General features: G+C 40.8%; 1 protein-coding gene across 1 annotated transcript in view; it reads right to left on the reverse strand.

Annotated features, from left to right (window-relative positions):
- Positions 1-12,098, reverse strand: part of LOC309327394 (uncharacterized protein) — a 105,275-nt gene extending 93,177 nt beyond the window's left edge. Inside the window, exon 1 of the mRNA XM_081836647.1 lies at positions 11,998-12,098. Within this exon, the coding sequence (XP_081692773.1) occupies positions 11,998-12,075 (78 nt within the window). The 5' untranslated portion in view covers positions 12,076-12,098. The remainder of the gene's footprint in view (positions 1-11,997) is intronic.
- Between the last annotated feature and the right edge of the window lie 4,252 nt (positions 12,099-16,350).

The following is a 16,350-nucleotide window of genomic DNA, read 5'->3' on the forward strand; positions in this document are numbered from 1 at the left end:
CCGAACCCTTGTTGGTTTTCACTTTTGGTAGCTGTGTCTATGCCCTACTACTGCAGAGGGCTGAAGAGGTACTTTACCATTGTACACTTTCTTAGTGGAAGATTATTATATACTCTTGATCCACTGGTGCTAGTGCATATATCCTGAGATGAAAGGTAAGTGTTTGTTAAAAACACCCCAATACTGCTTTTCATCTATAAGTCTTCCAGAGTGGTTAACAAATCTGAAGATAGGCCACGATTTTGCCATTTGTAATTATAGGAAAGTGATTGATATAATCCAGTGTACACCCTATGGAATACCAAAGGGTCAGCATTATCATCTTATTTTCTTTACTTACCTTGCACAACAGACCTCACCACCAGTCTTTCCAGTTGAGAAATGAGTTGCTCAGATCTAAATAGGTTTCATCTTTTAAAATTAGTTACCTATCATGTGAGACCATAATATAAAGGCAGGAAAAAACTTTGAAAACCATCCCTTCAAATACTGGTTTGAGAGAACGTACGTTACACTGGAAATGGAAAAACCCACATGACAGAAGGCCAAATGCTGTTATAGTTGTTATTAATAGATATGGCTTCTGTCAATAGAGTTTGAATAGAGTAGAAAATCCAGGCCTTCTCCCCAAGAAAGTGGATCAGACATTGCACATCAATGTCATCATTACATATGTGCAAAAATTGTGTTTCATCAATAATCTACAGCCAGTTTTAGCATTTAAGGATAACCCAACATATTACATCATCTGCTGTATTTTGTATCTGATAAGATGAATTAATTTCTATATTTATTGTAATTAAATAATTTTAATATTATATATATATTATTAATACAGGGATATTAAATAGTAGGGCTGGATAAAAGTCTGACTGAGACCTTGGGGACCTGCTGCTGTTCAGAGTAAATAATAGTGGCAAGATGGACCAATGGCCTTTGAATTTCCAATAATACAAATCATGGAAGCACCGTTTCTTTAGCTATATGACTGTCCAGTGTTGAAGGCAGTGCATTCTGCACAGGATCAGAGCAACATATCTTTTAAATAGTAATTCACTTGTTTTGGGCCTAGTCGAGATATTCAGAAATACACCGCAGGTGGGATTGAGCCCTTGCAAACTTTGTCTCAAATCGTGCCCTTTCTAAACCCATGAAGATATTGCAAGGAGTGAAAAGTAATTGGAATTTAGAAAATAAAGCGATCAGCATAATGAAATCAAGAAGAGAGCACACTATTGAAAGAAGTGACAACACTTTAATTTCTCATCAAGAAAACAATAACCAAAACCTTGTATTTCAAATATATTGATAGTGAATTCACCTTGGATTTTTCTTTTTCTTTTTACTACAGTTGTTGCTGACATTTGATGTACACTGAACTTCCTACAAACAAGATCCATGGCCCTTATAATGAACAAACCTCTGGCCATGGTCTTGAGAAAATTGTATACTGATGAAGGTATAAGTATAAAAGATAGGTAAAAGTTGTAGATTTGCTTCCAAGTCTTTGGAGTAAGAAAAGCAGAGAGGCAGTTAATGGAAGGCACCCTTGTTTCCAAAACTGTAAATATATAAATTCAAAGGAAGGAATATGCATAAATAATAACCAACCAAACCATGGACAATATTTAAAATATGCAGAAATGTCTTAGCGTTACTTAGTTCGGAGGAGTAAATTTACCTTCAGAAAATGGATCATCACCAATGCTAGTCCTATTAATTCTAGTGGGTCTACTCTGAGTAGGACTAGCACTGAATACAAATCAATATATAGTTGCTGTTCAGTAGAGTGAAAAAATGCATGAGGAGATAGGAAGGATTTCTGTAGTCTAGCCTTCCCTAATTGTATGCCCTCCAGAAGTTTTGGACTGCAACTCCCATCATCCCATCCCATTAGTCATGCCAGCTGGGGATGATGGAAATTGGAGTCAAAACATCTGAAGGACATCAGATTGAGGAAGGCTGTGCAGTCCATTGAAGGCATGGCTGAGAAGGAAATGAGGAATGTAGAGTTACAAGAGCAGGATTAGCTGAACCAGTTACAGTTCCTTCTCAGAATAGCATACTATACATCTTACTTGGCTACAAGTGATTGCCAAAGGAAGGAAGGAGGAAACTATACAGTACAGTGGTACCTCTGGTTACGAACTTAATTCGTTCCGGAGGTCCGTTCTTAACCTGAAACCGTTCTCAACCTGAGGTACCACTTTAGCTAATGGGGCCTCCCGTCGCCGCCGCATGATTTCTGTTCTCATCCTGAGGTAAAGTTCTTAACCCAAGGTACTACTTCCGGGTTAGCTGAGTCTGTAACCCGAAGTGTTTGTAACCTGAGGTGTTTGTAACCCGAGGTACCACTGTACTCCCAGTGCCATTTAACTGATTTATAAAGTGGTGCTCATCAGTCATAAAACTTGTACTTTGTATGTGTAAGAATCCAGGTTCTGACCCTGGCAAATCCAATTAAAGGAATTCAGATGCAGGACTGGAAATCATCCCTGATACCCTGATGCTAGTCAGAGGAAACAATACAGGACAGTTTGCAACACTGACCTGGCATTATAAGCCAGCTTCATGGATTTATCTATCCACTTCTCATTGCAAATCGTTAAGCTCTACAAGAGTATTATGAATATACTATTAATGGCATGGTTGTTTTGCCCAACATATTACCATTTATCTGCACAATTGTTGAGCAAGTAAGTCATTCTTTCTAGCACTATCCCATAACCAAAAGATTCAGAGTATGAGATGGATGTTCCTATGAATCAATATAGAAATCAAAATTAATCAGCCTTAACAGTATACGTAGTGAAGACTGTGATACTTTCTGGTGGAGGATGGAGAAACAAATCAAAAATTTCTACAGTTCATTAGATTCTAAATTTTAATTGTGAATAAGCATGATCTTTTAAGCACTGACAGCATTAAGACCAATCTCTGCTGTATAAAGCAGAACTAAGTAAGTGACTGTATCAACAATAGGTAGACTATATAATACCCACAGAACACTCCCTAGCAACATACAAACCTGTCTGCTGGGATTCTGCTTCACTTACCTAGCACTCTAATCCTAAGGACAATAAGTCCCTTTGGATAAATGAAACTTTATTCCAAGTAAATTGGGCGTGGATTGGGATACAAGATTCAGCACTGACTTTTTCCATTTAAACAAAACTCGTATACCTTTCAGTGTCAAGAGCATGATTTTGTTTATGACTGGAGGAAGGTGGCTTGGAGAACCACAGTAGGAAGGGATTGTTATCATTATGTACTGCTTATGGGCCTTCCATAGTCAACTGGCTGGCCACTGCGAAAAGCAGGATGCTGAACTAAATAAGCCTTTGGTCTGATCCAGCAGAGCTCTTCTTACTTACGTTCTTACGACAAGTGTATAAACAGAAGATGAAGCATTTGCAAGGCAGAGTTTCTTAGAGATCCAAGCCACAGTATCAAAATATTTAAAAGTAAAAGACAAACACAGGACAAATGAGAAAATAATGTGAAAGACTCACATAAAGGACCCATCCACCTGCAATGCTCTGTGGAGGATGTTCTCAATGAAATTCTTCAAAATCAACCCTTAGCTTTATTTTCTGGCATTATCATTGGTCTTTGATGTATCCGTTTAAGTTTTGTTATGGTTATTTGACCAAGGTTAAGATAGCATGGCATCCATCCTTTTTGCCTCTCTGTTCTTGGGTGTCAACACTACTGCAGAATGCAGTCCTAACTTAGGGAAAGTAAGTCATGTTAAACAGTGGAACTTTCTTCCAATTTCTGATAATAATAATAATAATAAATTTTATTTATATCCCGCCCTCCCCAGCCGAAGCCGGGCTCAGGATGGCTAACAACAATCAACAATCAAACAATCAGATATTCACACATTCTAAAAATATTTCATTATAAAAATCAATTAAAATCAAATTAATGGCAACTAATTAAGCAAGATTCTAAGCAGGTTGCCAGAGGAGCAATTTCTGAAGCTGCTGGAATGTGACAGTGTTTAGCTATCTTAGTTAGTAAAGTGGATATTTCTCTATGATGGTCCTGCTGCTGTAGAATTCCATGCCGCTGGACCCGTGTCAAATGCCTATAATTCAGGCTTCTTGGGAGGCTCTAAAGACCTATCTTTGGTTCAGTTAAACTTCTAGCCATGATTCTTATTAGCTGGGTTGATGATCTGGTTGATCTATGTTTTTTCTGATGCAGTTTTTTTTTTAAAAAAATGTGGATTGTTGCTGAATTGTAGATTTAAGTTTTTAATTTTTGAATCACTGATCTTTTTATCTTTTGTTGTTTTTGATTATAAGGCATTTTGAATGGATATTTGCCTAGAAATGCTCTTAGAGCCATGAACATGGGTTATGAATAGGGATAGATGGATGAGACTGTTTCCGATTCATGTCGATTTTTGCACATGTTTATTCGTAAGTCCATTCTACCCCATTTCCACACAAATCTGCTTTTTTAAAAAATAAAAAATAAAAATCTATATAAATACTTGTGTCTAAATACATATTTTATTACAAGATATGTTTTTAAATGCATTTTATGCTCTACTAAACTATTTTATCCTACTTATTTTTATGCATTTTTATTTTTATTTTGAACTGATAACCATACTGCAAAAGTGTGGAACATGAAGCATAATTACATTCGAATCCAAGAGAGGCAGATGAGGTCAGTTTGCTTTAAAATGCAGACTGAATTAAACTTTTCACCATGCCTAGTTAAGAAAGCTTAGAATGTCATTATTTCACAAGAAATGTAAAATGTAAAATGCTGGTTTTCAAAACTGTTACGTTCCTCAAAAACTTATCAGGGGTTCCACAACATGAAGATCAATAGCAGCAGACAAATTTCCCAAAAAGATATATTGACCTCTATCCCCAGTCTTTTCCTCCTGCAACATTCATTCACAGGGATGTGTTGGGAATGTTTATGGCCTTAGCTTCCATTCACAATGCTTAATGGCAGGCTGAACAGTACTCAAATAAAGTACAGCACAGGACTCACAACTGGGTAGCATCACTACAACCATGCATATTCATGGCAAAACCAATTAAGAAGCAGGTTTCATTATGCATGTTTGGGCTAAGGGTGAGTCCTAGGTCTGAACTTAAGTTGCAGACCCTCCAAGTGTCCCTATTTTCCAGGGACGCCCCTGATTTAGAGAAGCCATCCTGGTTTCCGATTTGATCCTGGAATGTCCCACTTTTCCTTAAGATGTCCCTATTTTCATTGGAAAAATGTTAGAGGGTATGGAGTTATCCAACCCATGAGCCATCTGAAGGTAATCCTGTAGAGGGAAGTGTTTTTTTATGTTTAATGTCTTATTATGTTTTTATGGATGTTGGAAGCTGCCCAGAGTGGCTGGGACAACCCAGTAAAATGTGTGGGGTATAAATAGTAAAATTATCATCACAGAATGGGACGTCCCTGTTTTCACCGGATAAATGTTGGAGCATATAAAGTTGCAGCCTATTACTCTAGAACAAAGGTGGAGAACTAGTAGTCTTCCAGATGCAGTTGGACTCCAGCTCTTATTTAGACAAGCCTACCTAGATGTTTAGGAAGTTTGTATGAAATTTTATTTGATCTAGTCTATTTTATTGTGGTTTTAACTTTCTGTATGTTTTAAATCATGGTTGTAATTTTTTTAGTGATAATTTTATTGTTTCTGCAAATTGCATTGAGGGTTATTTTTTCTCAAGTGGTATATTAATTTTATGAAATAAACAAACTCCCATCATCTACAGCCAGTATGGCCAATGGTCAGCGTGGTGGGTGTTGCAGTACAACATCTGGAAGCTGACAAGATTCCTTTCAAAAGGGTTCCTTGAAGGCAAGAAATTTGACTATCAGTGCTGTAGAGACACTGAGAATAACATAACTGCTTCTTTAGTATATGTAAATATGAAATTTGTTAAGTGTTAAGGCCTTCTTGAGCACCATTCTTCTTCGATTTCCAACATAGCATAACGGTATTTGGTACCATTTTCTATATCCAGCAACAATGGATGTGATGGGGTGTGAGGAATGGAGAAGTCTAGACAAACTCTTCTTCAATGAAGACTTTTAAGAAAGATCCATAAAAAGATTTTATTGGTAGATTTCAGTTAGGGAATTCTTGACTGAAAATAAGTAGCAATTTATTTATTTTTTAAGTGAAACCTGGCAAAAACCTCCATATATTTTTGTTGTTGACAGCAAGTAGAGGAATGATCTATTGTCATTACCAGTCAAGTAGCCATAATGTATTTGATAAAATATTAAGCAGGACACAGCCCTTGACCATCAGTCAAATATTTCAACTCTTCAGCTGGTTTGTTGTTGTTTAGTCGTTTAGTCGTGTCCGACTCTTCATGACCCCATGGACCAGAGCACGCCAGGCACTTCTGTCTTCCACTGCCTCCCGCAGTTTGGTCAGACCTTCAGCTGGTTACTCATAGTTAAATGAGAATTTAGACTTCATGGTTGTTTTTAATTACTTTGATGTTTTCACCTGCTCTTTCTTTGGTTTATTGTTGTTTTTGTTATTTTTCCAGTATTTGCTTTCATATTCTATTTGTATATTTTTATTGTTAGCTGCCTTGGACACCTTGTGCTGAAAGATAGGAAATATCTTGGAGGCTTTTAAGCAGAGGTTGGATAGCCATCTGCCATGGATGCTTTTGTTGAGATTCCTGCATTGCAGGGAGTTAGACAAGGTAGCCCTCAGGGTCCCTTCCAGCTCTAAAATTCTATGATTCCATCGTTTGTACTGGCACTGAAACAATGAATCTATGTGCCTGCTTATACATACTATCAGAATTGTTGTCTAAATTGCCCTGGACATAAAACAGCAGTTCAATCTAGGTATCTAATTCTGTATTACGTGGACCAAAATCTTTAGTCATAGTAGTGAATGATGTGTGTTTGGGGAGAAAAAGGAAATGGCAGTAGGGTTGTCCACCTGGCAGAAAACAATGAATGAGTTTCATCTGCAGAAAAGCTGCTTGGATGGACAACAATATCTATGACCCTTGGTAGACCCTATAATTAGTAGATATCAGTGCAATTATTAGGGGTAGGGTTATTTTTATGAAGATGGGTATTTTTAAGAAAGGTGGCTTAGTAGTTTCACTGGCCTAATGTTCCCCAACCTGGTGATATAGCATGCTAGTCAGTGTATGTATTAAGTTTGCTTTGAATATTCATTTCTGAATGGTTCGGTGTAAATTCAGTTCTCACATCCAGTCATTTGAACATTAACTGGTTCAATGAAAAGTATATAATCCATTTCATGTTCCCGTGAACTCATGTTCTATGAACGCATATCTTTCCTAATTTACACCAGGAAAACCAGATCTGAGCACTGATGGCTTGTCCAAGGCAATTTGTAGTGGCCTTCAGATTATGTATTCCTGCCTGCCAAGTGGTGCAGATGCCCTTAAAAAGGCAAACTTTAAAAAGGTTTTAAAAACCCATTTATTGTGGGTTGCCTTCTCATAAGGCCTTATTTCAGAGGATTATATTAGAATGCATTTTTTTTTTATTTCTTCTGAGATATTTATTATCAGTCTTAACTGACCTGTGCATTTAAAATGATAGTTAATACTGCTGCCTTGGTAATTAGAATCTGCATTGTGTTTTTATGACATGTAAGGCATATTGAGAGGGTTAGTCCCCAGAAGGCGGCCTATAATTTTATAGATAATAAGTAAGTAAAATATCAGGCCCAAGCCTCACTGTGGCTTATAGGCAGTGCCATATTGGACATACAGCAACTGGTGACAAAGCCTTGATGGGGGAGCATGGCTCCTGCACCATACCAGTTATTTCCAGTGAGCTAGGCAGTAACTTTAAGCTTCTACCTCCAGTCATAGTGATGCAGCAGCAGCAAATGCTGATGTACCAAAAATTAGGGGAGTGTCAGTGGCTAGGACAGAAGTCATCAGCTGACGAAAGAATGGACATGGCATAAATAGAAATATGGTAGTTGTATTATTGTGTGGTCTGGCCTTTAAAAATGTGCTGTGCTGTTAGAAGAGGCATTACCTGTCTATCACAGCATCAAGCCTTGAACAAAAATGTTCAGTTATACTCAGAGAGCATGACATCCTCCTCTTCATTTGGTTTTGAGCGTGTGTGTGTGTGTGTCCATGATGTATACTAGGGTAGCCACCAGATGCCATGTTCTCAGCTATAATTTTACACTATCCTTTGTTGTGCTGGACATCCAACCCTATATTTTTCATTTCTTCTTATTTTTCACACCCACTTTCCTTAAACTCTGAATAGTCCGAGAACAGGCAGGGCTGCCGAACAAAGACTGCCCATGCCAATGTGGGACAGTAGAAAGATGTGTTCCAAATCGTAGGTGCTGGTTCATCATAGACCTGCCATGTCTTTCATATGGCTTGTGGAAATCCAAAAACAGACTCAAAGAAAAGTAAGATGTCATATACCCAAGTAAGTGTATAGAACTTTTTCTGGGTTTTTGGCTCCTCGGTGGGTTTAGATCACTTGTTTCTAAGTTAACAGTAGCCTGGCAGCCATAAAGTATTGGAGGAATTGCTGAATTGCTGAATAATGAATTTTCTTAGGAATAGCTGTAATTGTCATCATTCGGTGAGGTATATGAAAGCAGAAACAATGTGTGGTTAGGTTACCTACCTTTGGGGTGTACATCCAGATGCCAACAATATAATTTTATTTTCATATATTAACATGCATTCCTACTTAGAACTAAGTCCCACTGAGTTCAATGAGGCTTACTTTCTGGTAAGTGTAGGGTTGCAGCCTGAAATATCTACACGGTGTTATTATATGTTTAAATGAAAGGTTCACTATATTATCCACTTTGCATTGTAACAGTTTCCTAGTTATTTATCATTAGATTATTCATGTTTATATTTCAAATATGAAAGAGAAAAAGTTTAACGAGTTAAGCTCTGCTTTTTGGAATTTGCAGTAAAAAACCTAAAAGACTCTTCTTGTGATAGTACACTACCAGCTGTGAAAGGGGTAAACTATTATTCACCTATAGAAGAGATGGTTGGTTTATTGTATTGTAGTGATGCATAATTGTACATACAGATATAATGTTTAGCCAGCAGGTCTTTCCATCAGATGCCACTCTGTCGGCTATTTTTAGCAAATGTGTGTGAAAAGCCAGAGTTCTGTACATCACGACCAATATGACCCATTGTAGCTACCTCATTTTCTTTTATAAAATCTCAAGTGCTCCCAGCACCCTTTACTAATCCATGTATTTTCTTTCTTCTTCTTCTTTTGGTCAAATTGAGCACCATTCTCTATTTCTGTTCTTCTGCACTAAAGTGAAGTATGTTTTCACCTTTGCAAAACGGTCCCTTATATGTTCGTACTCTTTTGATTCCGGGTTTATTCCATGGCTACCAGTCAATCACTTCATTGTCAGTAACATGGACCAAATGCATCAGTTTCCTCTTCAAGGCTTCAATTCTCCACTGTACATAAGCCCAATTAAGTTGAATGGTACTGATACAGGCATAACTGTGTCCAGGTTTGCAACTATCAGCGTCCATGAAAAGAGCTCGTAAATTGTTCCTGTTAAGAAAGGCTCCCATCACCTAGGGCTGCCCTAAAATGTTATGCCATTGACCCATTATGGTTTCATTCAGCTTGAGACCCAAGAAGCAGAACCATAGCTCACTAGAGACAGCATCGTCTAATTGTCTAACTGTGGATACGGCAAAAATGAGTTGCCCAGAGCAGAATTTGATTGACAAATCAGGAAGTTTCATGTAAACTTGGATTTGGTTTTGTGTTTTCCGATTTGAAGCCCCCAGGTGAGGTGGCAGGGCAGGAGGGTGGACCACTTCTGGTAGGTCTGAGAAGATCAACAATTTAACAGAAGCAACAGCTGTCCAACTAGTGGCACCAAGCCTTATGAAGAAGTCTTATGGCACGTAATGACTGAACCCACCTGGTGCAACAATGAAGAGAGCAGGGGGAAATCAACCATTGTTCTGCCCTTTGCCACCATTCATTAAGCCACTCAAAACAGCCAGAGATGACTATTGTAGACTTTACGTTCTACAGTGAATCTGACTGCTGATGTGAGGGATATTGTGGCTTAGCCTGCATGTATCCATTTCAGGACATAAATGGCTATATAAGATAAGGCATAGAAACCAAAGGGTACTTAAATTAGCATTGCGACTTGAGGGGTGTTTGGTAGTTTATAACCTAAAGCGCAGTCCATGCATCATTGCAAATCAAGAGAAATATGTGATCGGCCCTGATAGCAAGACTCCAAAGAGGACTGAAAGCCTTGACTAAAGCTAGGCACGTTACAGCCTTTGACGTCACAGCACGACTGAGGCACCGGTCTTTTGACTACAATGTTGGGTTCACCACCGTAGGTCTGTATACTGTTGCTCTTCCATCCTACAGTGCCATAAACATGAACTTTAGGTTTAAGACTCCCAGCTCTCCGAGTCTTTTTCAGGTGTAAGCTGAAATATTCAGTCTACCACTATGCGATGGTAGCCTTCCACTCTGCAGCTCTTGTCCCTGAATCCGCAGTTTGTTCTACATGGGATTCTAATGAAGCAGCTCCCAGTACACACAACTGTCAGAATCAGGGTCACTGTAAGCAGAGTTAAAAGATGTTGTAGCGTCAACACCACAAGTAGCAGTAAAATTATCTCTTGCTTGCTATTTCTCTCTTCCTTCCCGACTCCCTGTTCATAATCAACCTGGAGTTGAACCAAATTCTCCCCGGGGCAAAGGGGTGGTCAAAAACCAGGATCTTCCCCATTCTCCTGGACAGAGTGCCATGTGCCCCTAACCATGCTAACTCACAAGTATGTGCCAGATGAGTTCAGTGGGACTTGCACCCTAGTTTAAAGTATGCTCAGGACTGCAGTTGTGATAGCTACTAATTTCTAGGGCTGACTTTGCAAAGAACAAAAACACAGGCTTGGAATAGCCACTATCCTGAAAGCACCTTGAAATGAACGATAAATCAGAACTTCTCGGGCAAGACATCTGTTGCTATTCACTTCTTCAAGAGGAACGGCACTGAAGACAGCCTGAGTGGGTGCCAAGGGATCGGTGTGTTGTTTCCCATTGGCTTCCTGTGAGCCAACAGAGAATTGCCAAAAAGAGTATGGGCAATTTGCAGACACCCCTGAATAAATCTGGCTCTTGCATTCCCACCAAAGTTTGGAATTGGATGTTCTCTTTCGTTTTCTTCTAGACACCGCTATGAGGGATGGGGAATTATTGTGTATAAAGATTTCCCTCTACAGGTGGTTGGAGACTGTGGCAGTTTCTCACTCTTGCATCAAAGAAGACTCTTGGAGTCCTGGTTTCCTCTCCCTATAGACCCACATCTCATTCTGCCTCTATATAGTCCATCTGAGAGTTTGCTGGCTAATCCCTCTATGCCCCCAAAATATCTTTCCTTCCTTACCTTTGCCCTGATTCTGCAGCAACATTGCACAGCTTTTATGTAATCAGTATTTCATTCATTAATAAAGCACTTCTCCCCTTTGCCCCAGTATAGCAAACTGAGACTAGCAAGGTCTGCCCCAGATGGGTGGAAACTTCATTCATATATATGTATCCCCTCTCCCCAATTTTGACAAGGCTTTTAAAAAAGATTGGGCAGGGAGATCTATCACCTTTATCCTCCCAAGGTGGCATGCTCCCCCACCCCACCGCTTTTAATTTCTCCCCTTGCAAAAAACACAATTCAACACACTGCAAATACAACCCATGGCAGTCTAGAGAACTTTCCCCTCCTTGTTGCTTTCCTAAAGGGAGGGTTTGCTGGCCAATGCATCGTGCAGCTTTCCAAAAGGCAGTCAGCAACAGCAAATCAGCAAAGTCTGCTCTTTGCAAAAGCATCCGGCAACTGAAATCAGAAAACTTTGCAAAAAGCAAAAGCACAAGTGCACACACCACACACAAACACAACAGAGACACAGAGGGAGCGAGACAGAGTGCAGAGAGACCTACCTTGCCACATCTTCTCCACTTATGTGTGCGAAAGAGGGGGGGTTGGGTGGGTGTCAAAATAAACAAAACAAAAAGCATTTCGGAAAAGCCAAAGGAAAGAACAACCACCAAAACAATGAAATAGAAATCAAATGAAACAACAACACCCCCCACCTAAAAAGAAAAAAGGGGGGGAAGCCCCACACACAACCGATTTCCTCCCCACACGCCTTAGAAGATGGTTTTCTAGGGAATTTTTTGGCGAGAGGACTGCGAAGTGAAGAAAAGGGTGTGGGGGGAGATTACATAAATAAAAACTCCAGCGTTTGGAGCGGTGTGTGCACCCTAGCAAAAGGCTGTGTAGATTTCGCGAAATGTGTGTCTCTGTACTCTTCCAGGAGAAAGGCAAAAAAAAAAAAAAAACCCACACCAAAAAAAAACCAACCCTAAAAAAATCAGTTCGTGTTCTCTGCCTGACTTGGAGACAGAGAGAAGCAAACCCCCCTCCCACTCACCCTCCCACCCACGCATCCACCCCCACACCACCAATCCAGGCACCTCCTGAGTAACTGATCAGAGCAGAATAACTCATCACCCACGTTCGCAAGCCTCCCTCCCTCCCTCCGCCCCCCCCCCCGCGCGACCGTTTGGGGAGTAAATTGCCAATGCACGCACCTTCGCGAGCTCTATTTATAGGCTCCTAATGCTGTGTGTGCATTGCATTCACAAGCCAAATGTGTGTGTGTGTGTATCAATAACGCTGCTTTGACAGGTAAAAGAGGGATGTTTTTGTTTGTTTTTTTGCACTGCAGTGCGTCTGATCACAGTTTTAAAAGATTTTTTTTTAAAGGGGGGGTGTAGGTGCGTGCAAAAAGCAAGCAAGCATCATTGCTTTTAATTGTTGGGGGGGCATATTCATAATGACTATATGGGGGGCATATATACACACTGTTCAACGCCCCACTCGGGGATTATTAGTATTATCATCATTATTATTTGCAAAATTGTGTGTGTATGTGTGTATGTGCAATAGCTGGTGTGTGTGTGTGTCTTGGAAAAGGCTCCCAGCCCTTGGCTCCCGATAGCACAGTCAGTTCCTCCAGTGTGTGCTATTGACCTGCATTGACGTCATTGCGTCATTAGGTCTCCCTTAGAAACACTGACTTTCAAAAATAGTATCAAATTAATTCAACTGGCAGAGAGAGGCCACTAGCTGGAATGAGCTATAAAACTCCAGAATCTTCAGCTAAGCTTTGCTGCGCTCTCTTCCCCCAACCCCCCAAAACAAACCCCCTCCTTAGGAGCAAAAAGGGGGGAATAGAAAAGGGGGGAGGGAGAGAAAAGAAAGAAAGAATGAAAAAAGAAAGAATAAAATTGTATGGAAAATACCACTGATAGAAATAAGGGGGGGGGATCAAATTAGATTGCAAACCCCAGACCAGCCTCCCTCCCTCCCTCCCTCTTTCTCTCCCCCCTTCCTCCTCCCCCTTTTCTGATCTAAAAATAACCCCTTGCTTGAGCTGACTGCGGTATCTTTTGTGTAGCATCTTTCTGTTTTTAGCCTTTACATGAGCCATTGAAGGGTGTCCACAGGAGATCAGAGAGGCAAAAGATATTGATCTAGCGAGACCCCCCCCCCCCGAGGGGGGCAAGAATTGGCAATGAATTGCGCTGCATCTTTATTTCTGGTCGGGGGTGTCTAGCTGGGAGGATAGGGCGACCCGGGGCGGAGGGCGGGGGAGGGAAGGGGTATTTTAGGATATCCTTCAGAATAGATCCTTCCTTTAAGCTCAGCTTGTTTCAATCTCCCCTCCTCTCCATTCAGTTTCCTTTGTAGAAGCACACACGCACGCATACCACCATTCCTCTCCCAAGCCTCACGTGGACGTGTGGGCAAGCACATGTAACCCCCATTCATACAAACACAATGCAACGGAGCGTAGGTAATGTGCAGAGATGGTACATTCACAAACAGTAACGCAGTCTCTTTCATGCAGGCTGATTTCATTGAAAGGACATCCTAGCCCAGAGGAATTTGAGGAGCCTGGTGGATTTTTAAGTTTGCGAGTTCCTTATTAGATCTTTCATGGGGTTCATCTTAACCTGGGAAAGTGGAGGAGGGGGAAGTGAGTTGCGGGGTGTGTGTTTGTTTCCTCCCCACCCTTTCATTTTGACAACTGTTGTTTTGCAAAAGCACAGACACACACACAGACACACACACAGACGGAGAACGCCTTTCCAGGCAATAAGGAAGTTGTTCCAAATGTCAAGTTAGGTGCCATTGAATGGGGGATGGGATACTTAAGTCACAATGTGTGTTGCCAAGATACTGGTAGCAGGTGCTGTGGATAGTGGGATAAAGGCGAAGCGTGGAATAAAGACACCCATCAGGCTCCCAGAGGTGGGGGGGGGGGCTGCTTTCAGAGTGCAGGCAGGCATATATAGTGTCTTGCTAAATTTTGTTCAGATGTGCCATTTTCTCATTTTCTTTTGGAGATCAAGCTCAAGGGGCAACTAGCTCTGCCCATTTGCAATAGAAATTAACTGTGTCTAGTGCTGATTGGCCAGCTGATTTACCACTTTTCCCACTTCAATAATATTGATTAAATAAAAATAAAAATAATTTGTTGCCAAATTAACATTTATTTACATAGCTCAATGTATAAGCAACTCTCTAACCATTTTTTTTTTTTAAGGCACATGGCCTATCTGAAATAGGGAGGGGGCAAAACTGAAGACTAAATCTGTGTCTAAGGTGGCTTTAGCAACACCAGTTAATTGCAATGCAAAAGTGGGGGAATGGGGAGTCATGTTCATTTTATTGGAGAAAAAAGAGTGGTGTTTTTATATGGTGCATCGTATGCATTATCCAGTTGCAGTCCTTACAATGGTCCTGTATTGTCATTTACCATATTGTAAAGTGGGGTGGGGGGAGCTGAGGCTGGCAGAGTGGCTTGCCTAAAGCCAGCAACTGAATTCATGGCAGGGGTGAAATGCTAAATGGGGCTTCCTGATTTTCTACACCAGCTCTCACCAGCCTATGTGGTCTTCACCAGTGGTAAAATGTATTCAAGTTAGATGTATTCAAGTCTCCAGGGCCAGATGAACTGTATCCAAGAGTATTAAAAGAACTGGTAGATGTGATCTCAGAACCATTCATCTTTGAGAATTCCTGGAGAACAGGCGAAGTCCCGGCAGACTGGAGGAGGGCAAATGTTGTCCCTATTTTCAAAAAGGGGGAAAGAGAGGACCCAAATAATTACCGCCCAGTCAGTCTGACATCAATACCAGGGAAGATTCTGGAGCAGATCATTAAGAAAACAGTCTGTGAGCACCTAGAAAGGAATACTGTGATCACCAATAGTCAGCATGGATTTCTGAAAAATAAGTCATGTCAGACTAACCTGATCTCATTTTTTGACAGAATTACAAGCCTGGTAGATGAAGGGAACGCAGTGGATGTAGCCTACCTTGATTTCAGCAAGGCATTTGACAAGGTGCCCCATGATATTCTTGTAAAGAAGCTGGTAAAATGTGGACTTGACTATGCTACCACTCAGTGGATTTGTAACTGGCTGACTGACCGAACCCAAAGGGTGCTCATCAATGGTTCCTCTTCATCCTGGAGAAGAGTGACTAGTGGGGTGCCACAGGGTTCTGTCTTGGGCCCGGTCTTATTCAACATCTTTATCAACGACTTGGATGATGGACTCAAGGGCATCCTGATCCAATTTGCAGATGACACCAAACTGGGAGGGGTGGCTAACACCCCAGAGGACAGGATCACACTTCAAAACGACCTTGACAGATTAGAGAACTGGGCCAAAACAAACAAGATGAATTTTAACAGGGGGAAATGTAAAGTATTGCACTTGGGCAAAAAAAAATGAGAGGCACAAATACAAGATGGGGGACACCTGGCTTGAGAGCAGTACATGTGAAAAGGATCTAGGAGTCTTGGTTGACCACAAACTTGACATGAGCCAACAGTGCGATGCGGCAGCTAAAAAAGCCAATGCAATTCTGGGCTGCATCAATAGGAGTATAGCATCTAGATCAAGGGAAGTAATAGTGCCACTGTATTCTGCTCTGGTCAGACCTCACCTGGAATACTGTGTCCAGTTCTGGGCACCACAGTTCAAGAAGGACACTGACAAACTGGAACGTGTCCAGAGGAGGGCAACCAAAATGGTCAAAGGCCTGGAAACGATGCCTTATGAGGAACGGCTAAGGGAGCTGGGCATGTTTAGCCTGGAGAAGAGGAGGTTAAGGGGTGATATGATAGCCATGTTCAAATATATAAAAGGATGTCACATAGAGGAGGGAGAAAGGTTGTTTTCTGCTGCTCCAGAGAAGCGGACACGGAGCAATGGT

This window comes from Podarcis erhardii (assembly GCF_964252035.2).
Source record: "Podarcis erhardii genome assembly, chromosome: 1".
NCBI classification, from domain to species: Eukaryota; Metazoa; Chordata; class Lepidosauria; order Squamata; family Lacertidae; genus Podarcis; species Podarcis erhardii.